Source organism: Ailuropoda melanoleuca, chromosome 8 (assembly GCF_002007445.2).
Source record: "Ailuropoda melanoleuca isolate Jingjing chromosome 8, ASM200744v2, whole genome shotgun sequence".
Lineage (NCBI taxonomy): Eukaryota > Metazoa > Chordata > Mammalia > Carnivora > Ursidae > Ailuropoda > Ailuropoda melanoleuca.
This window is the reverse complement of record NC_048225.1, coordinates 21428313-21452300: the sequence shown is the minus strand read 5'-3', so window position 1 is coordinate 21452300 and position 23988 is coordinate 21428313. Positions and strand designations below refer to the sequence as shown.

General features: G+C 56.7%; 1 protein-coding gene across 3 annotated transcripts in view; it reads left to right on the top strand.

The window, feature by feature from the left end:
• Positions 1-23988, top strand: part of KIRREL3 (kirre like nephrin family adhesion molecule 3) — a 576106-nt gene extending 552118 nt beyond the window's left edge. For 2 of the 3 annotated variants that reach the window (XM_034666066.1, XM_034666065.1), the window contains exons 9-18: positions 2059-2207; positions 3559-3686; positions 4705-4831; positions 9262-9362; positions 11315-11513; positions 13064-13099; positions 16494-16601; positions 18023-18132; positions 21248-21334; positions 21920-23988. In XM_034666066.1, coding sequence (XP_034521957.1) covers positions 2059-2207; positions 3559-3686; positions 4705-4831; positions 9262-9362; positions 11315-11513; positions 13064-13099; positions 16494-16601; positions 18023-18132; positions 21248-21334; positions 21920-22363 — 1489 coding nt within the window. In that variant the 3' untranslated portion in view covers positions 22364-23988. The remainder of the gene's footprint in view (positions 1-2058; positions 2208-3558; positions 3687-4704; positions 4832-9261; positions 9363-11314; positions 11514-13063; positions 13100-16493; positions 16602-18022; positions 18133-21247; positions 21335-21919) is intronic. The other variant, XM_034666067.1, reaches the window with a different exon arrangement.

Here is a 23988-nt window from a genome sequence, read left to right as displayed (position 1 = left end):
CCCCAGAAAGCCTTGGTTTGGAATACCAGAGGGCCCAGCCCCCACAGCCAGCTCCTGCCTGTGACCCTGGGAGAGGAGAGGCTAGGAATTCCTCTTGCGCCCCATTCCGCCTCTAAGGAAAGGACAGACCCTGCGGGGGCTAAGGGCAGCCGCTGCACAGGGGACCAGGCTCGGACAGCACAGCCCTGCTGGGGACAAGAAACCGGAGTCCCCCAGCCGTCCCACTGGGCTTCAGGCCTGGAGGGAGTCCCAGCAGTTCTCCTGAGCTCCTTGGGGCTGAGAGGGTGAAGCTTGCACCCTCTGTGACTTACACCATGAAGGGCCCCAGAGAAGAGAAGAAAGCCCCATCTTCTCCAGGAGCTCCTCCAAGGACAGAAGAGGACAGCCCATCAGAACCAGCTCGCCCGGGTCTTAACCTACCTACCCCAAGCCAGGAGCAGGCCTGGGAGAGCAGGAGGGGCTCACCCCCCCTCCCTGTCCGGCCATGTGTCCGGACCGGATTCTGCCTCAGGCAGGGGCTGCGCCTGACTGTGAAGTCTGGTCATTAAATTAAAGTTAGAAATTGAAATGATTCATGAATAACTCATAATGGTTTGTTGGGAAGCTCCTTAAGCTCTCAGGGAGCTATGGTTTGCTCTGTTGTTAAACTATAATTGTTATTATTAATCATGTTCTTAATAATTATGTGATATTAACTCACGATAATAACCACATGGTACCAGCCTGGGCGCTCCACGCGATGCCGAGACACGGCCGTCTCTCGGGGCTGGACGGGCCGGCCTGAGCATGGCGCTGAGAGAGGCAGGGCAGGAGCTGGCCCCCTGCGGTACCAGCAAAGGCTCCAGGAACCAGAGAAAGGGGAGGGGAAGGCAGGGGCGGCAGGGAAGCTGTGGTTACCAGGAGTCATGGTCATGGGGTAACAGGAAGACAAACACCCCGAAATAGGCTTGGAATAGGAGCCCGGTTGGAAGTTTTGTGATTGAAAAAGTTAAGTGTTGTCCGCAATGGAGTTCAACCAGGGGAAGCTAGGAGCTCTCTCCCTGGGGACCTGGAGGGAAAGGCCCTACCCTCACATGCACACACATGCACACACACACGCACGCATGCACACACGCGTGCCCCGGGGGGCTCCCAGCCCTGCCTCACAGATAGCAGGCTACCTGATCAGCACTGGTCCAATGCAAGGATCACCGCCCCGGGACCGGGACCAAGGCAACCCCGGGGCTTTTCAGTCTCTCGCCTCTGGTTGTACCGACTGGTGGATGAAAGACAGATGAAAGACGTCAGCACAGCTATCTTCCCACGCCTCTGAACAAACCAGGACTGATGGAGCCAAAGCCCCTGAGGACCAGAGCCCAGGTGGAAGGCTAGAGGCAGGGCAGGAAAGAGAGCAAGTGCCATCCCTGGGAGAGAAGAGGAGGCACTACGAGGGGACCCACCCTGGGGACAGGAGTCAGGGCAGGAGAGCCGAGAGAGCTGGCCCAGCGGGAGGAGGGGCCATCGGGACCCCTGGCTAAGACCCCTCCCACACACTCCCCACCTTGTCTGGAAATCAGGTCTGTCTGCGTGTGCGCACGCATGCGCTCGTGTGTGTGCAGACGTGCACGCATGTATGGGTGTAAGCCGCTAGACCTTGGCCTCCATCTTTTCCAACAGGGATCCCAATAGACAGGGCCCTCGGTAGAGCTCAGAGCAGGATGGCCAAGCTGTCCAGGGACTGACGGTGGGTGAGTCATTTCCTAGCCAGTCAGATGGGCCACCTCTCTCCAGAGTCACCTGCTTGTCAAGTGCCGCTCACTGCCTAGTGACCCGCCGACCAAAGCCCACTGCCTCCAACAGCGACTCTTCCCCTGGCCCCAGAAGTTACCCCTCTGCGGAGATTCCTGCTGGCCCCTGGAACCGCCCCCGCACTGAGGGACCGACCCCCGGGGGGGTGCCTAGCCCTGTGCCACCCCATGCCACATTCCACCGCCCAGCTCCTGGAGAGACGCCCCCCCGGGTGGGAGGAACACCCTTGCCATTGGAGGTCCACAGCAGCACGCGGGGCCTGTGTTGCAGGTGGGCCAAGCGAGGCCAGATCATTAAGGAAGCATCTGGGGAAGTGTATCGGACCGCCGTGGACTACACGTACTTCTCAGAGCCTGTGTCCTGCGAGGTGACCAATGCCCTGGGCAGCACCAACATCAGCCGCACAGTGGACGTCTACTGTGAGTGCAGCCTTTGGGGGGGAGCATCCCCGGGCGGGCCGGCCCTGGGGTATCTCCGCTCCAGGCTGCCGGAACCTTGCCGGGCTCTCTGAGCACGATAGAACCATGCCTCACCAGCTCACAGAGCCGCCCCTTTAAGAAAAGCTTCTCGGTGTGGTGTTTCTGGCTTACCTTGACCCTCGTAGTAACCCAGGGAGGCAGGAATTATTATTCCCATTACTCAGATGAGGGGATGGAAGCTCAAGGTCACTCAGCGAGTAAGTGGCAGAAGGAAAACAGAGGCCAGGCTCAAGAAAAGCCACTGCGGACCACAGGCCCGGCTGCCTCCCATTAGGGACCCTGGTACACCTCCCTCTGGCGGCCTGGCAGGGACCCCCGGTGAGCCAGCCCATCACTGACCACTGGGTTGCATGTGTTCACAGCAATAAGCATTAGCTCATCTACTGCAAAACACTTTTACCAACATTCTTATATCAGGCCCCTCCCCTTGCCCCCAGTGACCTCAACAAGGTCCCTTTTCAAGGGACTAATCCGGGTCTCTGGACCCTGGGTTTCACATTCTTCTGCTCCTGGAAAGCAGCTAAGCCCCTCTCTGCACACCTCCCGTCACCATGCTGAAGTCCCACCAGTGCACCCACTCTGGGGACCAAGGCTTGGTCTGCAGAGCCCTCCCGTCACCGTGCTGAAATCCCACCAGTGCACCCACTCTGGCACCAAGGCTTGGCCTGCAGGAGGCTCTGGTTACAGGTGGTGTGCACGGGGGAGGCGTGAGGAGCCTCCATTAACACTCACCAACACTTTGCAGGGGCCTGGGACCAGGCCCAGCTACTGCAGTGGGGCTGGGAAAAGGCTGCGCAGGACTGGATCAGAGCATAACCTGCGGGTGAGGAAGGGGTGGAGAACATCAGGAGAGGCCTGGCTTCCTCCATGCCTTGTCTCAGAGCCCCTGGGAGGACCCTGGGAGGGCTCCAGGAGCTGGGCCAAGTGCATAGGGTAACTGGACTCCAGGTCCCCAAGCTAAAGCCTGGAGGAGGTAGGCAAGGACCTGAAGGCGGACACAGAAAGATCCCAAGACCCAGGATTTCTAGGGCAGGAGGAAGTCCCTTCTGCCAGCAGGCTGGGCTGGGGGCTTCCTGGAACCAGGGCAAAGGGCAGGAGATGGGGGCAAATCCCTGCAGAAATGGGGCCAGAGCACTTTTTCCTAGGGCTGTTGCTGCCAGTGGGTGGGCCCGAGGGAGGCCAGTCTGGGGGACAGGGGTCTCTTCCTTACCTCCCGAGTCCCTCTCTCAGGCCCCTCTCCCAGAGCTCCCAGCCCACCAAGAGCCCTGTCTCCCCCTTCCTCCTCTCACAGTTGGGCCCAGGATGACCACAGAGCCCCAGTCACTGCTCGTGGATCTGGGCTCTGATGCTGTCTTCAGCTGTGCCTGGACAGGCAACCCCTCCCTGACCATCGTCTGGATGAAGCGAGGTTCGGGCGTGGTAAGTCCTCCACGTGGACTCCACAGGGGCCTGGGACCACGGGCACTGCCTTCTGGGGCCCCTCTCACTCTCTGACTGGGGATATCAGCCTCCCGTGGAAGCTGAAGGGAGAAGGACCCCAGAAAGAAGAAAGGGAACCCCAAATACCCACAGGAACCCCCTCAGTCCTAAATACACTCAACCATTACAGTTTCGCCCCATCACAAACCTTAGAAGAAAAGCAGCTGGTCACCAGTGTGCTGGGAGTAAAAAGTTTCTAGAAAGGCTTTTCAGCTTTCCCCAAATAGTTAAGTTCTCCTTCAGCTTTTGAGTGAAGTTTTGCGGTCTTCCTGTGTTCCTCTTTTAAAGTAAATGTGTTTTTTAGAGTGGATAAGTTTATCAGACACCCCTCCCCTCAGAGGACCAGCGAGAGCCTGGGGAGGGAAGTCAAGGGAGAGGCAGACAGAAACTGGCCTCCGGTGGCCTACTAAGGGCTGGACAGGGCTCCATCCTGTGAGCAGGACCACCGCATTGTAGAAATAAGAGCATCAGAGCAGATAAGTAACTGCCCCAGGCCATGCAGGTAGTCACCGCCTGAGGCAGGATTCGAACTTAGAGCTAGCTAAGGCCAAAGTCTTTGGATCACCCCTAAACTCTATCCCCAAAGAATATTGAAAATGACTCTGAAAAACAGGTCCAGGCACCTGCAAACATCAGCGGGGCCAGCCTGGTAACAGGGTGGCGGGCAGCCCTGCTGTGTGAGAAGGCCTCCGGGCCCCAGCCAGACAGTACCCCTCCCTCTTGCATGCTCCCCCCTCCCCCATGTGCCTGGCCTTTAGGGCTGCGAGCTGGTGTGCAGCTGTGGATCTCCCTGGGGGCAGCTCCCTGGGCACACTGTCTCCTACGCCACCCCTGCGCCTCACTGTCGTGCTGAAGACCAGGTCACTTACAGCAGGCCCGCCTCGCAGCCCTTCTGGTTCTAGAAGACAGAGAGAGTCCAGCTCTGTTCTCCGTGTCTGATTCTCCACATTTCTCCCAGGTGCTAAGCAATGAAAAGACCCTGACCCTCAAAACCGTCCGCCAGGAGGATGCTGGGAAGTACGTGTGCCGAGCCGTGGTGCCCCGCGTGGGAGCCGGGGAGCGAGAGGTGACCCTCACAGTCAATGGTAAGACCCTCCCCGCCTCGTGCCAGGAGGGTGGGAGGGAGCAGAGAGGGGCCCAAGGTGTCTTGGTCCCAAGGCATTGCCTCAGAGGGACTGTCGTTGATTCTGGGCCTTGCTTCCACCCCCCACCCTGGATCCCTAGTGATCCTGTCCACCTCTTCGAGTCTGTGCAAAGCCCAGCCCTGAGGTAAGGAAGGACGTGGCTAGTTGGGTCACCTTCCTTCTTCTTTGTTACTTCTCAGGGGTCCCAGTCTTAGGACTGGTAGCTGATGAATTTTATCCTGGCCAAGACGAAAGGGTCAGAGGATCACGAGGCAGCCAACTTAGATCCCATATCTACTCTCTGACCTTGACCTTGGCCCCGGAAGGAATTTAAGGGAGCATCTCTATGACTCCTGGCTGGCCCTTTTCCATTGCATGACAGCCACTCAGTTGGAGAGACCTGTCACAATTTCCACGAGACAAAGCATTCGGGGGTCCTCTTGACAGCAGAGTCTTATCACTTACCATAAAACATTACAGCAGGAGAGGGTTTTCAGATGTTCCCAGAACATGGATGACTGCTAGATGACACATTTAGGGGACAGAGTGTCAGACCAGCCTGGATGATGGCATATAGAAGGTCACAGAGAAGCTGGGTCAGACCCAGGAAGGCTGTAGCACCGCAATGGAAATCTGATGTCCCTGCTGATGAGGTTGTGGGATATCGGGGAGGTGAGCCGGGGTGGGGTCCGGAGCCGACTGAAGAGAGAATTCTTGAGACTTCTTTGGTGCAAAAAGGTGGTTTATTAAAGCACGGGGACAGGACCCGCGGGCAGAAAAAGCAGCACCAGGGTCATGAGGAATGGCCCATTATATACCCTCAGGTTGGGAAGGGGTTAGGGATAGCGTAAGACTCTAAGGAATTTTGGAAGCAAGGTTTCCAGGACCTTGAAGGGCCAGCTGTTGTTGGGAAAGGTCATTTATTACCGTCTAATAAAACCTTAGTCACGAGACCCTTCAGATGTATATCGGTGGGCCATATGCTTGGGGGATGATTGCCAACACGTATCGGGGGTGGGGGTTAGAGAAAAAGGAAGTTTCCAAAGGAATTTTTATATGTTAGTGCAGACTTAGAGGGTCCTGGGGGAGTGGGTCAGGCTAGGATTGCCTCTTGCTCTTAGCTAAGTATTAACATCGAGGCAGCTGAGTCCCTAGAGGAACGTCACTCTGCCTGTTTCCAGGACTTGTCAATGGGCTGTAGGTAGTAAGGAAATTTAATAATTTTTCTTCTGCCTTTGTTTCCCACATCACCTGCCATGGTAAGCGCTCGGGCCAGGGAGGGCAATCAAAGCTGCTGGTTGGAGGGAGCTGGAAAAGCTAAGGCCAAGCCTCCCCAGTGTTTCCAAACTTCCTCACTCCTCTGGATGTTTGGTTGCCCTTTGCGAGCCCCCTGGTCCCACCCAGTCTGCCTCTGGTCAAAGCCCCAAGGTTCTGAGCCGCAGTGGGACCCGAGCCCCAGACCCACATTTGTAGGGCCTCTGGGTCCCGGCCCCAGATCAGGGCCCTAGGGAGGGGCTGAGCAGTGTTCTAGAAATCTGCCCTCCTGGCTTCACCTCCACCCAGGAAGCTGCCCACGGGCAGCCTCATCTATTCTCCCCCTTTGCTGCAAAACTAAAACCAGCTTGGTGCTTCCTTGGCTATCCCCCTCCGGCTTCCCCATTAGCCAGCTCCCCTCCACCCATTTCTTTTCCTCTCCTCCTCCCCCAGAGTCCTAGCAGCCCCAGAGGGAGGGTGAATCTACTCAGACCCTGGGGGCACTCACAGGCCACCTGTCCTGGGCAGAACCCTGACTCAGGAGTCTTCCTGCCTCCCCCTGTGTCCCCAGGACGACACCCATAAATTGGCACTGCAGGGCTAAAAATAACAGCATCTGATGGCGCCTCCGTATATCCATGGCAACGCAGGCTGCAGCCTTTTCCTGCTGCTCCGGCGTCTGACACTCGGCTCTGGCTCCAGGCCCTGTGAAAGCAGTGGCCTCCCCCGGGCCGCTCTGGGGACTGGCCTATGACTGTGGCCAGCTCCCATCTGCTGGCCCCAAGACCAGCGAGCTGGGGACCCTCCAGGGTCCCCCAAGCCTGAAGCTTTTAAAGGAACAGCCCCATTTCTGGGGAAAACAGAGCAGATAAAGGAGGGACCCACATTCCATTGTCACTTGAGATATTCAGGCATTTCCCAGCAGGGATTCCAAGTGGTTTCTTGAGGAGGGAACTGCACACCTCGGGAGGACATTTCTCTTGGAAGGGACACCCCAGCCTGGGACCTGGCGGCTACGCAGGGTTCCATCTGCACCCCCCCCCAGGCATCGTGATTATATCCCCCTCCTCTGTCTCCAATCCTGTGTCTCCCCTAGATCGGCAGGAGAGAAACACCCAAGGGATTGGAGTGAAGCAAGGAGGCTGTTCGTTTGTTTCTGCCGAACTAGGGTCATCTCGCCCTGATGCAGGGGGATGGATTAAGTGGCTCAGGGGGAACAGCCGACCTGGGAGAGGAATGATCTAGAGAACAGGTGGAGGGATGGCGAAGCCCTTTGGAAAGGGGCCTGGGCTGGGCTGAAGGGACCCAATATTATACAAGGATCCAAAAATGAGATGGGGTTCTCTTCACAACACACCCCAGCTGGTGAGCGACCGCTGTCCATTGCCTGTTGGGAAGTTAACTGGCACAGGTCTTACCTGGTTTGGCCCCAACCGGGGATCTGCAGACAGGGGGAGATTAACCACACTACCACTATGCTTTGACTGCCGGACTCCACCTTTATTCTGATTTCTTTTTTCTTCTAAGAAGCCCTTAAACACTTATGCATTTGCCTGATGGCTTTTAGAATGCCTGAGAACCCCCCAGAGAATTCCTAGCTCCTGGGAAGTGAAGGGGAAAAGGTTTAATGGTATCGTCACTTTCAGCCAGCAGCAAAACAAAGTGCCATTCAAGTTCCTAAAACATCAAGCCCTCCTGTCTTTTCACCAAAGGCTTCTTGGAGCAAAAATATGTAAGAGAAATTGGGCTCGGCCCACACTCGGAGCCACCTTGGGGTGAACACCCTTACCTGAAGGGTCCTCCTCGTCTGCCGCACCCAGCACCAAGCTGTTAGCCGTCCTAAACTCAGTAGCAGTCACCTGAGTGTCTCCCAGTGCCTCCCCTCCCTTGGCTGAGAGCTGCTCATAGAAATGCAAATCTGTTTTAATTAAGGTAGCTAATAAACAGCAATTATGTTTGCAGCAATTTTTGTTTTGTTCCCGGCATAATTTTGCCTGTCCTCCAGATGCCTTGCTCTAGCTCCTTCTCCTCCGTTTTCTGCCACCTAAGACCCAACATTTTCCCTCAGGGATTGGGAAGGGGGTGCGAAGGTCTCCATCCCTACACCCCTTGCTTCAGCCACCCAAGCCCCAGCCAGGAGGCTGAATTCGCCTCTCCTCCCTCCCCCTTTCTGTGCCAGCTGGGCATCGCAGGGGAAAGACTTGGGTGAGATAAAAGGCAGAACTGGAAGAGCACTCTTAGACTTCAGTTAGACTCTCTCAGCTATGGGATGAGGCAGATAAGACAGGTACTCCTGGAGACATCCATAAACACTTCTCTCTCTTTCTCATACACACGCGCGTGCACACACACACACACACACACACGCGCGCGCGCGCACACTGGATGGGATCATGTCCTGATCAGCTTTGGAGCCCTGGTCTCACCCGGGCCGGGTGGGTCCGTCTGTGGAGGCAGGCAAGGCCATGAACTACGATCTCCTAAGACAGACGTGACATGAAGGTTGTGCACAAGCCCAGCGTATTCCCCCCAACCAGGGTGATCCCTCCTCCCCTTGGTAGAGGAACATCAGCCTTTCCTTCTCGTCCTCCCCGCTTTGCCCGGCCCGCGAGAACACCCGGTTTGTTAGGCAAGCGCGCCCTCTCCTGGACACGGGGGAGAATGGCTCGAATGGAACAGCCCGCTAGGGCAGAGGTGATACCAGTTCGAGAGGTAACATTACTTAGTACCCCTTCCTCCTCGACCCTAACCCCCTACTCCCTTCTTAGGTTTCCCACCCCCTTCCTAAAGCTTTCCCCACCTGCCAGGCAGAATCATTCTCTCCGCTCTGAAGTCGGTTAGCTCTTCATGCGTACTGCTCCGTGGTACGAACACTCACCACCTTTTATGACGGTTATTTCTGTCTTCTGGGCATTCTGACAGACGCGTTGGCTTGTCTTCCCTTGAGAGGTTTATGACTGAACGTTTAATTTATCTTTGAGTCCCCTGCCTCGCACGTTACCTTACACATACAGGCCTCCAGTAAATGTGTGTCGAACGATTGGATTAATGGGTCAACTTCTGAACCCTGCCCAAGAAGGGTCAAGCCAGGCACCTGCCTTTCCTGCATCCCTGATGTGATGCTATCTCCCCAACAGGACCCCCCATCATCTCCAGCACCCAGACCCAGCATGCCCTGCATGGGGAGAAGGGCCAGATCAAGTGTTTCATCCGGAGCACGCCGCCACCCGACCGAATCGTGAGTGCTCTGGGGCCGGGAGGGGAGGGCTGGGCCACTGCCTGCTCAGCCAGCAGCCTGGCGGGGCATCTCAGCCTGCAGCTTATGACCACCATGCCTCTGAGCTTCCTGTCTCCGTGGGGAAAATTATATGTGCCTTGTCTCTCTGGGAAAGACATCATGAAGACAGCGTGCTCCTAGGGCTGGTCTGTAGGGGTATTTAACTCTGCTCTGTGGTCCAGCTGGGCTCTAATAGTAATAACAGAAATGCTTCCAACCAAGTTCTGTGTCCTAGGAGCAGAGGGGCAAGCGAGGGTAGCAGAGAGGAGTGATAAGTGATTGCTTCCCTTTCCTGGGTTCAAGGCCAATGTTTGGCAAAATCCTAGACAGAGTATGGTTTCTGGTCGGCAACCCCCTTTCTTCGTACCCCCCACCAAAAGTCCTCCTCTGTTGGCCTCCACGGCCGTGATGCCCATGGAGAGCATGCCCCACTTACCAAGTTTCCACCCCAAAAGTATCATTCCATTTTCCCTCCCTCAAAACTCACCCCCAGCAGGGCCGCTAAGGCAACCTGAAGAGTTCACACTTGGGCCCTGCCAGTTGTTGGCTTTTGTAAAAGCCAGGGTCTTTACCCAAGTCCATCTGAACCCAGTGGGAGGCCAGGCACAAAAACAGAGAAGAGGGAACATTTTCTAGCATCAGTGGAAGTCAGATACTATTTTTAGTGGTCCCCGATGTCTAGGATAGTCCTGATAGAAGACTGCCCCGGGGAGGACGTAGGGGGTGCGCACTGAGCAACAGGGGTGTGCGTGCCAGGGGCTGGGACACTGAAGCTGTAAGCATTCAAGGTGTCGTCCTGTAAACTCGGATATGGTTAGGGCATCGCTGGTGTTACACACTTCCTCAGGCATTCGGTTCATTCACTGTCTGAAAAATTCACACACAAATTGCAAGAAGTCATACATAGAACTAATAACTATGCCCCGCCCCCCGTTGCCTTCGCCCATTACTTTGCTTTAAGTTATAACTGTAACCCACGCCCATTGCAGAATAATCCGTTCGCTCTTGAGCACGTTTGCAGGATCTTTCTCTTCACAAAGCTCTAACTCTTGGCCCGCGGTTCTCAATGGGACAAGCCTGCCCCCCACACCCAGGGGACATTTGGCATTGTCTGGAGACATTTTTGGTTGTCACAATTTGGAGGGGTGCTACCAGCATAGAGCAGATGTTGGCCAGGGATGTTGCCAAACTTGCTACGATGCACGGGACAGCCCCTGCCACCGGGAATGCTCCAGTCCAGAATGTCACCAGCGGCCAGTCTGAGGAAGCACTGTCACCTCATCTGCGACCTCCGAGCCCTTACCTGCATAGATTGCCACATTCTCCCCAATGCCGCGAGCCCACGCGTGTGTGCCGGGCGCTCACACGCTGAGAAATGCCAAATGGCTCTGAGAAGAATTAAACTCTCAGCCTGACAAACTAAGACAGGTTAGGATGGTCACAAATACAACCCTGGGAACATACGTTCGTACAAAGGAGCAAAGTGACAAAAGTAGGCTCAGTCACTCTGGGGCTGGTCTTCTACCCCCACCTGCCAGGGTAGCCGAGGGCCCGCCGAGGGAGGGGCTCCGATCACGGTCATGGGGTTCCCTGTCTGCCTGGAAGCTGTTCCAGGGAAGAGCCACAGAAGGCCCCCCGTCTATGGAAATGCCTCCGACGTGGCCCAGCCTTCGTGTGTGCGTGCATGCGTACGCGCACGTGTGGGGTCATGTGTGTGTGTGTGTGATGTGATGTGTATTGTGTGCACACGTTCGTGGTGTGATGTGTGCGTGGACCTGTGAGCACACATGCTGGTGCTACGCGGCTGTGAGTGTGGATGCAAGCCTGACAGCGCCCATCCCGGAGCAGGGAGGTGGCAGGACGGCACTGGCAGGGGTGGGGGGTCTCCTGCTCACTATGCACACCTCGGACAGGCCTGGTCCTGGAAGGAGAATGTGCTGGAGTCGGGGACGTCGGGGCGCTACACAGTGGAGACGGTCAGCACGGAAGAGGGGGTCATCTCCACGCTGACAATCAGCAACATCGTGCGGGCCGACTTCCAGACCATCTACAACTGTACCGCCTGGAACAGCTTCGGCTCCGACACGGAGATCATCCGGCTCAAGGAGCAAGGTGGGGGCCGCCAGGGCCACCAGGGGACAACGGGACCAGCAGGCCCCCTCCCCGCCAAGGGCACGGCCCCAGGCAAGGTCTTCCAGGGTCCTGAGCCAGCAGAGCCCAGCTGAGGCTACAGGCAGGTTGAGCCAGAGGACAAGTCACAGAGCTTTTCCTAACTCGTTCTGTAGCCTTGGTCCGGTCACCGGAAGTGACCCTCTGGGGTGCAGTTCCCCCAAGGCCAAGGCCCTAGCCCACACCAGGAAAGGAGACCGGGGAAATCTGCTTAGGGTGGTCGTTCTCCAGGACGACCTGTCAGGAAAAGGTGACCACAGAGCAAGCCAAGCTGATTGCCATGATGCGCCTTCCAGCAGCTTCTAAGGGCCCTGGCTTCTGTGCAGTCGGCATTTCCCTAGTGTCCTTAGGGGTGTGTCATCCACTGAGTTGTGTCCCTGCGGGGGTACACCAGGACGGATGTGTTAGGAACCTGGCCCAGCCCGTTGAGACAAGCCAGCCCGGTTCCCCGGAAGTCCCCCAGAGGGTGCTCATGCTAAGCTAAGGGGTAGCACTTGAGCCGCCCCAACCCTGGTGCATGGGGGCGGGGGCAGGCTCAGATCACCTGCAGTTTCTCCAGGAACATAGAAAACATATGGACCACGTGGTCTGACGGGGACACGAGCCAGACGGCAGCGCTGGGCAGGAGGGCTCAGAGCTGCTTGGTAGGCCGGGGACGGGGCGGGGGGCGGGGGGATGTCTCATCCCCACTATGACCCCCTGAAGAGACTGCCCAGCACCTGGTCAGAGAAACGCTGAGAACTCCAGTCTCCGCTTTAAGGTCTCACGTGGCCCACAGGGTGGGAGCCTCAGAGGGGCCCAGCCGGGTGGTTCCGAGAAGCTCAGCAGACAGCCGGCAGCACATGGGTCCTGACATGGGCTGCAGATATTGCCCCTTTGCTGGGGGGGGGGCGGCGGGGGGGCTCGGTCTGTGGCAGACAAGGCGGCCCAGGCTTCTCGGCCCTGGCAGCGTCCAACCCCTCCAAGATGAAGGCTCACCCACAGACCGTCAGGGCCTGGCAGGAGATTCTGGGCCAAGCAGGTGGTCTCAGCTGGACCCCTCGGACCTCAGCGCTCCCCTGCGGATCAGTGTCTCCCCACACCTCTTCACTAATAGTGCTGCTTTGCATAATGCTTTGCACATAATTTGCATACTATCATCCACACATCATCCTAAACCCTCCCAGTCCCCTGTTGCTTGCCCTCCATGTCTTCCCCTGAGTGCTCCCACCCCCATGCCCTCCCCTTAGTGTTCTCACCCCAACCTCTCCAGAAACCCCCCCCCCCCAAGCCTTAACTTCTCTCTCTGGTCCCCACCCCTCTGGAGTCTCTTCTAAGTCAGTCTGAAAGAACGCCCAGTTCAGTTCAGCTAGCCTGGGTCTGTTGGGTGGTCCCGGAAACATGAAAGAGGAGGGAGCCCTTCATCCCGATCCCCACCCGGTGGCCGGCCCCAGGCCCACCCCACCCTGGCCAGCCAGGCCCTGGCTGTGGACGCTTGCTTTATTTCCAAACAGGTTCGGAAATGAAGTCGGGAGCCGGGCTGGAAGCAGGTACGGAAGGAGACTTGAGAACTCCCCTGGGCTGGGAGGAAGGGACCTCTGGGTTAGTGGGGGAGGGACCCTAAAGGGGTAGGGAGGCCTGTGCAGGCCACTAACTTCTCTGCCCTCCCCCTACTTCCAGGCTTTAGTGCAGCCAGAGCAGGGAGAGGGGTTTCCAGCCAGCTTGGGTCTAGAGACCCCAGAGACCTATTTCCTCTGTCCCTGCCACCAGAGCCCACAGGCTGCTGGCAGCCCAGGACACTGGCTCTCGGTCCCCCCCACTCTGTTCCTCCCATCCCCTCTCTTCAGAAACCCTGGCTCCTCCCCTCTGGGGTCCCCTTGCTCCTGGCCTGGCCTCCCTCTGTTTCTAGGCTCTCCCGGACTCTTCCTGCTTCTCAACATCATCACCAGCTTGGCCATGCTTCCCAGGACGCCAGGGCCTCCCAGCCCCTGAGCCTGCATAATCCATGCTAATCCATGCTTTCTGCTGCCTCCTCCTTCCCGCCTCCTGCCTGCCTTTCCCCATTGAAGTGTCATCTGGCCCTGGGCTGAGGCTGCTGGGCAGTGCCTCCCTCCCCAGGCACCCAGCAGCAAGGTGGTCCTCAGGCTCCCGGGGTGGAGTTGCTCTGCCTTAGGACCCCACACAAGACAATGGCCTCCACTCTCCAAGCAGAAACCCAAAAAGAGAATCAGGACATTGCAAGCCAGACTCCATGGGGCCGACAAGGGCGATGGGGAAGATGTGGGGGTCCTCTGCCACATTGACCCTGAAGGAGCTAGGGCCCTCCAGTTCCTTCATCAAGCTCCTTGTGGGGCCCACACGTGCCCCACTCGGGGAGGATATGCCCCTTTAAGAGCACCAGTCTGGGAGCAGGCAAGCTCGCAGAGGCAGTACAGACAGAACTCCTGCTGTATTCTCCCTCATCTCAGAGCCACTCCTGGTGCTGGAAGTGGTGTCGCCTCCCTGTCTCCATGTCACCTGTCTGTTCACACTCATGTGCAGCTCCCTGACACCTTCCTTCCTGGCTGAGACTCCTTGTGCCCAGTTCCCCTCCTTGGAAGGAGGGGAGGCTGAGCAGGAGAGCCGCCCCTTCCTCCAGCCCCTCTCCAGGGAACATCCAAGAGGGACAGCCCGCCCAGGCGGCCTCGGCCAGACCCCAGGTAGCCAGGCAAGGAGGAAACACACACAGCCGGGCTACAGAGGGACTGCCACCCCCGGGGTCCCCCTGTCCCCGGCAGACCCTCTCTCTCTGCCCCCACCTGCCCACTCAGAGACAGTTCTCCAGATCAGATGGTGCCCTTTAACAACTGAAGGAAATGTGGCCTCACAGGACACCAGAGTCAGAAGTCAACTTAGATACTGTTGCCTGGTCTTCTAGTCCGACGGGACAGACATCGAGGCCTGCCGAGCTTAAGGATCCTTCCACGGTCATCCTTTGGCTTTGAGCTCAGCTGAGACAAGACTTGCGTTTTTCCAAGGAGACTTATTAGGAATCAAGGAGGAACCAAATCGAACCCAAATTAATAAAAATTCAAAAGTACAGAACCAATGAACTTCCAAAGCAGTTTTCCTTGCCACACAGAATTAAAACACAAAGACAGAAATCATCTATGTACCAAAGCAAGCTCTCGGGTCTGACTGAGGTCTACTGAGGTCAGGTCCCCTTTGTTACACCTGACTGTTGAGACCAACCTAGACACCTCCCATTTTTAATCCCTGAGTGGTCTCCGCACCCCACTTCTCCTGTCCCCTCCCTGGCCAAACTCATAGTGGTCTCGGCCACCAGTAAGCAGGTGGCGAGTGCACCGTTGTACACATCCAGCCTAACCACCACCACTGCCCGCCCCTGCCACCTGCTCCTCCCGGGAGGGGGGGCACCCGCCGCCACCGCCCAGCTGCACTTCCAGGAGCCAGGGCTGAGGGTTTCTTCCTCTCTTCTTCGCTTTAAAGCAAACAGCAATGCGAGGCTAACCCACAGCCCAAGACAAAGCCCCAGACATTGCGCAGTCATCCACTCTAACAGTGTGGGACAGGTTATGGGGCAGGGAGCTCAGTCTCTAGAAGGAATTTTCTTCTTATTCAAGGTTCTGACCTTGCTACTTTTCTCCTACCCCTCCCGAAGCAGGAGCAAACACTTGACTAGGGCTGGTGCCAGGCTCAGTTTCGAGGCCTTTCCTTGCATTCACTCATCGAAACTCCGTAACAACCCCCCATGGAGTGTGCTGTAATTATCCCATTTTAGAGATAAGAGAAGTGAGGTAGGTTGCTCAGAAAAGGTGCTGGCATCTCGGCTGTCCAGAGCACATGAACTTTGGAGGGCGCTGTATGATACAGCAGATGGAACTGGAGAGCAAGGTGAGGCCTGGATTTGCCCTGGTCTTCTGCAGCTGTGTGTCCTTGACCAAGTCACGTGACCCCTCTGGACCTCAGTGTTTCCAGCCATACATGGGAGGCTTGGACTCAGCAGGCCATAAGGTCTCCCTGCCCCCCAGTTTTCTAATTCTATTCCCAATGGATTATTCAGGGCTCCAGATCCTGTGCTCTAGCCCGTATGCAGCCACAGAAGGGCTAGGGCGGTCTGGAAGAGCATACCCCCTCCATCTGCCCTCCCCATCCACATCTCCATCAGGCTAGGGCACTAAACAGACAAGCTCAGCAGGGAGTAAGGGCTTGCCTAGCTGGAGTTCTGGGCCTCTGGCAGGGAGGGCTACCAGGATGCCTGGGGACTGGCCTGGGAGGAGAAGGAGCAGGACTGGGGGGTGGGGGGCCAAGGAAAAGGAGCATTTCTCCTTAGAGAGGTGGGGGCAGCTGCAATCATGACCCCCCCCCTTGCACCTAAGACTTGGGCCTCTGGTGGCTACTACCCTGATGCCCAGCAGGCCCGTGAGGACACGCTGCCTCAGGCCTGAGAGCTCTCTAAAAGCTGGTGGTCCCTGCCATCCTCCGCACTGGGAACGGGAAGAGGAGAGCACAAACCAGGCAAACGAGGGAAGTGACCGTAGTCGTTTTTCAAAAAAAAATCCAGGACTTTCTACTCTCCAGCCACTACATGATAGACTATTCCTGGTTTAGTACAGAAGAGAGCCAAACGGTACCCAGCCTTGCTTCTCATCTCCGGGTAGCCCTCCTTGCCCTCCTCTCCCCCTGTCTGCTTGCCTCCCTCCCCAACCACCACTGCTCCCCTCTTCCCCAGTTCCTCCGGCCCTCTCCTCCATCCTGAGTCCTGCTGGAGCTGACCCCTGTTGGACTCTGCCTGGGTCCCCCCGGCCCCCCCACGAGGGCCTGAGTGCAGGGGTCTGGCCCCAGCCTGGCAGGGGCTGCACCCAAGGAAACTGGGTAAGGCCCTGGTGGGGAGAGTGGCCTGTCCCCGGTTTCTCATCGGCTGTGCCCGCTTCTCTCCCACAGAATCTGTGCCGATGGCCGTCATCATCGGGGTGGCCGTAGGAGCTGGCGTGGCCTTCCTCGTCCTTATGGCAACCATTGTGGCCTTCTGCTGTGCCCGCTCCCAGAGAAGTACGGGAGGGAGACCCGGGATCTCAGGGAGGGGGACAGAGAAAAAGGCCAGGTTTAGACTGCTCCGGAGAGCAAGTAAGCAGGAGTGCCGTGAGCAGGGGGCCCTACCATGCTGTGAGCTGCTGGGGTAGGGATGGGGTCTTGGCATCTTCTCATGTGCCGTGCTTTGCGTGGCGTCTGGCACGTAGTGGGCACTCAACTGATGTGGACTGGACTCAGCCGAACTTCGTCTGACAAGGCCATCAGCCAGCACTTGGGACTGAACACCCAAGGCTGTATCAAACGTAGAGAACTCTGGGAGGGGGTTGGGAGAGAGGTGGCTTGATCCTTGCCCTCCAGGTTCTGCTAGTCTAACCAGAAAAGTCAGTCACTGCACCCACGGGGGAGAAAAGCATTCAAGGAATCCCTTTGTGAAGACTTTTAAAGGTCCTCAGTCACTGGCAATAAAATGCACTCTTGAGGAATCACGTGTGCCTGGAGTTCCACCCCAAGAGCAGCTCTGACGTTAGATGTCGAAGGCGGACGCACAAAAGTATAAAGTGGGATGACCGAGTGGAGGAGAACAATGGAGGCACGGGCTTTAGGCCTACCTTTTTCTACCACGTGAGCCTGGGCAGGCCACAACTATTCCAGGCCTCAGTTTCCTTGTGTGCAATAGTAAGGGATTGTGCAATGAGACTTTTATGACCCCACTGACTCCCTCCACCACTTGGAAGTATTAGAAGACAGCGGGGTGTCCCCCACCCCCTGCTATGTTTCCTCCACTCCAAAGCTAGCAGCCATGGCTCTCTTGCTTGCCCCCAGTGGTGTGGTCTTGGAAGCTCCCTCACCCCCCTCTCAGTGGAAGTTATAGGGAAGCATGTTGGAGCAAGAGTCTTCTAACAGAGCTCCCCGACTGGAAATCAGCTGCCTCCTCCAGAAGCTGTAAAGTCTCCACCACGGAAGCATTGACCCAAGAGCTGGACAGCCATGTGTCAGGGACGTGTCTGCCTTGGTGGGGGGGGGTAGACCATGGGACCCGGAGGCCCCCTCTCACAGTAAGATTAGTGATTCTCTGAATGGAGAGAGAAGAGCCTGGTAGAGTAAGCCAGGGAAGACTTCTAGAAGGAGAATATAAATGACCTAGCTCTGTAAGGCAGACAAACAGACCAGGATGGCCTCTCAAGCCAGGGCAGCAGCAGTGGAAGGCTGAGGTAACACGGCCCACAGAGAAAGAGAGCCGAAGCCCCAACAGCCCACAGCACATCCAGACAGGCATTCTACTGGGGGTTGGGGGGGGGTGACCCGGAAGCTACTGAGTTCAGGGGCTGGAGGGTGATCCCTGGGGGCGGTGGGGGTGGTGGGGGCCTGACATCTCAGGCCCTGAGGCCGGAGGATGGGAACTGAACCTGTCATCTACACTTTTCCTGTTTTTCGTCCAGATCTCAAAGGGGTTGTGTCGGCCAAGAATGACATCCGAGTGGAGATTGTCCACAAGGAGCCGGCCTCCGGTCGGGAGGCCGAGGAACACCCCACCATTAAGCAGCTGATGGTGAGAATGCCGTCTTATCCCCACCCCATCCCGACCTCTGGGTCCCGAAGGTCCTGGTTCCAGAGGCTTCTTGGTGGCCCAGATGCTCCTGAGAAGGAGAGCATCGGTCAAGATGTGCCTTCCTCCTCCCATAATAGGTCAGGCACCCATTCTCCGCCGACAAAGAGTTATTGTGTGTCTGCTACACTCGGTGTTCTGGGAGACTCGAAGCTGTCTAAAATGAAGTGCCAGCTTTCAAAGCACCTGACTGTTCGGTAGAGAGACAAGACATCCATATGTTGCTACTTAGTACATAAGTCTATACACACATGAAAATGATAGATATTCAGTACCTGCCCTGCCCCTCCCCCAAACCCAGCCCCAAAAGTCTGCAAGAAACACAGCTTCCTCTCCAGGAACCGGAGTGCTTACCAGAAGCAAACTCATAACTTCTTCGGCAAACCTAAGCCTGCCCCTCCTCTTCCCGATTCCTGTTAATTGACCGTAATCCACCCAGCTGTAAAAGCAGGAATCTGGAAAACTGTGCTAGAAAATGCTAGTGCATACGATGGCATGGTTCAAATACCTTGGACGAGCAGCAGCAAGCCCGGTGGTGAAGAGCATGGGCCTCCCTGTGCCTCAGTCTCCCCCCCTGTGAAGTGGGGATGAAAGTCATAGCTTATAGGGCCATGGTGATGGCTGGATGAGTAAACCCATAAAGGGCTTGGAGCCTGTGGAACATAGTAAATGCTCAAGAAATGTTAGCCACTGTGTTGCTGTGAAGCCGTCCGTTCCCTTATCTGTCTCCACTAGGTGGTCAGCAAGCTGCCTGTTTCATCCCTGTGTCTCCAGAGCCTCCCAGTCCCTGGCGGATGCTCACCAGCGTTACGAGCTGAACTGACATTTTCCTCACCGGTCTTTTTCTTTCCAAATCTCATGTCACGTCCTTCCTCAATTCCACTTCAAAAACTCTCTCAAATGTGTGCCCTTGCCCCTGTCCTCCTAGGACTTCCCTGTTGGGGCCTCATCGTGGCTCCCTGGACTAGTACCACCGCCTAGTGGTCTCGCCACCTTTTTTTTTTTTTTTAACCACCGTATTCAATCCACCCTCCAGAGTCCCACAGAAAGGGTCCTTCTAGAAAGCAAATCGGATCCTGTTACTATCCTATTTAAAATCCCTCCGTGGCTCCCCTGCCTACTAGGTAGACCACGAAGCATGTCATCAGGCCCTTCATCGAGAGGCGGTTGCTGGACTTCCCAGCTCCATCTTCCTACCAAATGCACCCGGCCCTCCAGACACCCCAAAAACTTGCCGTTCCCGGCCTTTGAGTCTTTTATACCCCCAAGGCTTTGGTACCTCTGGCTATTAATTTTGCCTGTTAAATTTCACATTCTCCCAAGAGAATCAGCTCAAATGTCACTTCCTCCATCATTGTCCATGCTTGTCCCCCCCCCCGCCCCCTGCTGGCAGCCACTTCCTGCTCTCCTCAAACATGGTGCATGCTCCTGTTTTATAGTGCATTGCTCGGATTCCCCATCAGCTCCCCAGTTATCTCAGAGTCCCACAAGGGCACGTTCCCAAATCTACGCGTGTCCGTTTCCCCCAGGCCAAACACGGTGCCTGACACAGGAGAGCAATTAATCTTACAAGAGCCTAGATCCAAGAAGGAATGGACGTCTCTGTAGATGAACTTCATCAAGGCTGGTGTGGAAGTCCCCTGGCCTGTCCTTCCTCCCAAACATGATCTTGAATTCCCTCCCATTGGGACATCCTGATTGCCTCAGAGTGTCTCCACACCCTGCAATCCAAACCCTTGAGAAAGAGTGGGGGTCACTCTTTAGTCAGTTAAGAGGGTGTGTGTGTCTGGGTCGGGGGGAGGGACCCTGGCAGAGGGACCTGCTGAGAGCCTTCCCTCCCCCACTCCCTCCACCCCGTGGCCCCTGTAAGACCCCGAAGTTGATGAGAGGCAGGCTTAGAAGTCGAATCTGGCGGGAAAGCCCTCCAATCCGGGCAGACCCAGAGCATTTACCAGAAAATGAGAAAAGCAGCATCAGTGAGGGCGAAACAGAATGGAAACCCTCTGAATGATGCCATGAGGCTCCAAAAAGAGACCAAGAAAGTGAGTCACAAGGGAGAAAACATGCCAGCTCAGAGAGTGAGTGGGAGGCTGTCCTAGATCATGTCATATGCAGAAGTGACACCCGGGAAGCATCACTGTGGTTATCCAGATTCATATACCCACCGTGTGCCAAGCATGCTTGATTTTTCGCCTTCCGTGTAACTGTTATTTTCATTTTCAGTGATCGAGAGCTATGCCATTCCATTCATTCATCCAACATAAACATAACATTTGTGACAGCCCTACGGTCTATCAGGCACTGTGCTAGGCTGACAAACCAAGACAGTTATCTGTGATTCCAAACCACAAGCATTTTGGTCAATGATCACAATAGACAGGCTGCTGTACCAGGTGTGCTGGGGACCCAACCTGAAGCTAGAAGTGATCCTTGCCCCAAGGCTCTTTGGCATCCGTTAGGAAGATAACTTATAGTACATGGAAGGCATTGCTATGAGTAACAGGTGTGGCCCATGTTGCCAGCATCTCACAGTAGTCATGCATGGTGATTCTTTCCTAAGGCCTCCACTGAGCCTAGTACCGGGTATGAACTGCCCTGCTGGGACCCCAGCCTGTGCCCTCTGAACCCAGAGGTTCTGTAATCATTTATCTACACACCCAGCTCCCTGTTGTGCACACCTATATCTTAATGTCCCTCAATGTGCATATGCCTGGCCCGAAATTCAGTAAATGCTCAATGGATTGAATTGAATCATCCAAGTGAGATCTCTGGAGGTGATGCCCTAGCCCAAGGGTAGAAAGTGTGGTCTTACAAACTGTCCCCCCACTCCTCCTGCCTCTCCCTGTCTCTCAGGACGGGGTCCAGGAACAATAAGGACATCTGGAATCTCCCCGTCACTCCTCTTATCTGCCTTCCCTGGGCCAGGCAGTGAGAGGAGGTGGGGAGGGGGAGGCAGAGATGGCAAGCTTCTTTTGAGTTCATTCCTCTATCTTTTCCTTGGGGGACGGGGACGCTTAGCCCACCTCCAATCTACTGAGCCGCCGTTTTTGCGTTGTAGATGGACCGGGGTGAATTCCAGCAAGACTCAGTACTGAAGCAGCTGGAAGTTCTCAAAGAAGAGGAGAAGGAGTTTCAGAACCTGAAGGTAAGAATAGCCACAGGTTGTAAGTCGCAGCTGTGGAGTCCTGACTTCGGCTCTGACGCCCAAGCCCCAGCTCCAGACCAGCAATGACAGGAAACAAGGAGGCCGGAGGTCACCTTGAGCCCAGGGGCCCACTCTCTCCCTGGGGTGGGAGGCTCGGCGGCCCCAGGAGGCCAGAGAGTGAAGGCTGAGGTCCCACTGTCCTCCTCTCCCACAGCTTCCTTACAACCACAATTTTTAAATTACGTCTCCATGTTCTGGACAAAAACAAAAAAACGCACTTCAAGTGGGCTTCTCAGCCGGCTTTGCACCGCCCTGACAGCGACACGTGGCTCGTGGAGCGCCCCCTGCCGGGTCCCCTCGGGATCTCCCCTCCCTGCGGCCTCCTGAATACCCGCCGCCCCCTCCCCTCCGCCCCAGGCTGCTCCTTCCCGGGGCACCCCTGTGTCCCCAGTTGTCCCCTTCCTCCCGTGTTGCCTCAGGCCTCCCTGCGTCAAGGAGGACCGGCTGGGCCTAGAAAGGCCCGGCCGCTGTGGGCGCAGGCTGTGGCGGTCCGGTGACATGGCTCTCGCTCTGCACCCCCCCCAGGACCCCACGAATGGCTACTACAGCGTCAACACCTTCAAAGAGCACCACTCGACCCCCACGATCTCGCTAAGCAGCTGCCAGCCGGACCTGCGCCCCGCGGGCAAGCAGCGCGTGCCCACGGGCATGTCCTTCACCAACATCTACAGCACCCTGAGCGGCCAGGGCCGCCTCTACGACTACGGGCAGAGGTTCGTGCTGGGCATGGGCAGCTCGTCCATCGAGCTCTGCGAGCGGGAGTTCCAGAGGGGCTCCCTCAGCGACAGCAGCTCCTTCCTGGACACGCAGTGTGACAGCAGCGTCAGCAGCAGCGGCAAGCAGGACGGCTACGTGCAGTTCGACAAGGCCAGCAAGGCCTCGGCCTCCTCCTCCCACCACTCCCAGTCCTCTTCCCAGAACTCCGACCCCAGCCGACCCCTGCAGCGGCGGATGCAGACTCACGTCTGAGGAGCCCAACCCGGGGCTGGGGAGGGCTGCGGGGCGCTGGGGAGGGGGGGCGTGCCACCTTCTGGCTCTCCAGAGACTGTGGGTGCTTTGCAGAGGACCCCAGAACCGGCCGCTTCCGGGACAGCCCCCCGAGTGCCTCTGCCGCCGCCCTCCTCCGAAGCCCTGATCAAGCACAAATCCGGGTCCCCAGCTGCAGGTGCCAGAGGCGGGCCGGTGGGGACGCGGCCAGAGGAGGCCGCTGCGAGCGCTGTGCTCGGTGCTGGATACTCGATCCCCGGCCCTTTCCTGGAGGCCCCTCCCACAGGCACTCGAGGCAGCTAGAACTTGGCTTTAATGAAACTGCCGTCCACTCTCCGGCCTCCCCACGAGCTCTACCCCTTGCTACCCGCAGCCCTATCCCTGTGCCTGTCGCTCCTCCACACCCCGGGGGAGAGGGGAGGTGAGGCGCTTCCCAGCCCTGAGCTGCCCGCCAGACCCCCAGCGCCCCCTGCTGCTCAGAGCCCAGACCCTGGATGCGGAGAAGCCAGAAATGGCCCTAGAATATCTCTCCCACCAGACTGGCCGTGAGCCCGCCCCCAGTTTGTTCGGTGTTTTGTGTCCATACTCTTGCAGTTCTGTCCTTGGACTTGAGGCCTCTGAACTCTGAGGTGGGACTGGCCCAGTCAGAGACTGGTGTCCTGGGAGGGGCAGGAGGGAACAGGGGCGCACCTGGGGAAACTTGCCCAACACTCCCCTCGCCAGGCTGTGCAGTTCAGAACCTCCCCACCCACCCCTGCTTCCTGTGCTGCCCTCCTCCCCTACAGCACCATCGGAGCTAATATAAGAAGTGTGAGAGCTTCTCTGGGCCCGGGTTCTTCAGTTATCTCAGAGAGTGTTTCCTGGAGCTCATAGGGCTTAAGGGGACTAGAGGTCAGGTCTTTAAAATGATGAGACTAAGCTTCTCAGCTGCTGAGTCTCCAGGGGCCCAGATCCACACAAGGAACAATGGTTCTGCCTTCTGCAGGACTCCACGGGCAAGAGAGAAAGTCCATCTACACATCATCCCACCTACTCGCCAGCTGAAAATAAATGTTAGGGCCGTTACTCCACCATATCCGTTCTGTCCTTTCATTCCTGAAGAGCCATGGGAAGAAGCCAAGAGCTCAGAGTATGCTCTGGGAACACAAAGTTCTTTGCCCTTCTTTGATTCAATTGTCCTAGATAATGAAAGCAGGTGATAGTTCTGGATTTGGTGGCAACAGCCCCTACAAGCAGGCTCCTCTCCCCGTGAATGGGCTCAGCCCAGAGGGTGTGCAAAGGCAGGACCCATGCCCAATACAGTGCAGAGGCAACATGGTCATCCTGGGCTTTAGAGGGGTCATTCTAGGCCTTTCTCTCAGCAATGTGCTGCCAGGGAAGCTCCCTCTGTTAGAGGTTCGGGGCAGGAGGCTCTCTTCAAAGAGCGTATGCCACTGAACACCCTAAGACTTTGAGCCTCAAATAATGTCAGAATGGCTTTGTTTGAATGGAAGACTCTAGGTAGGGATGGCAGACCAGACGGGATGGACAGATAGGGGCAAATTAGAGTGCTGGCTGAGAAGCGGGATCCAAATGGAGCTTTGGAAAACCCAAAGTGTCCCTGAGGT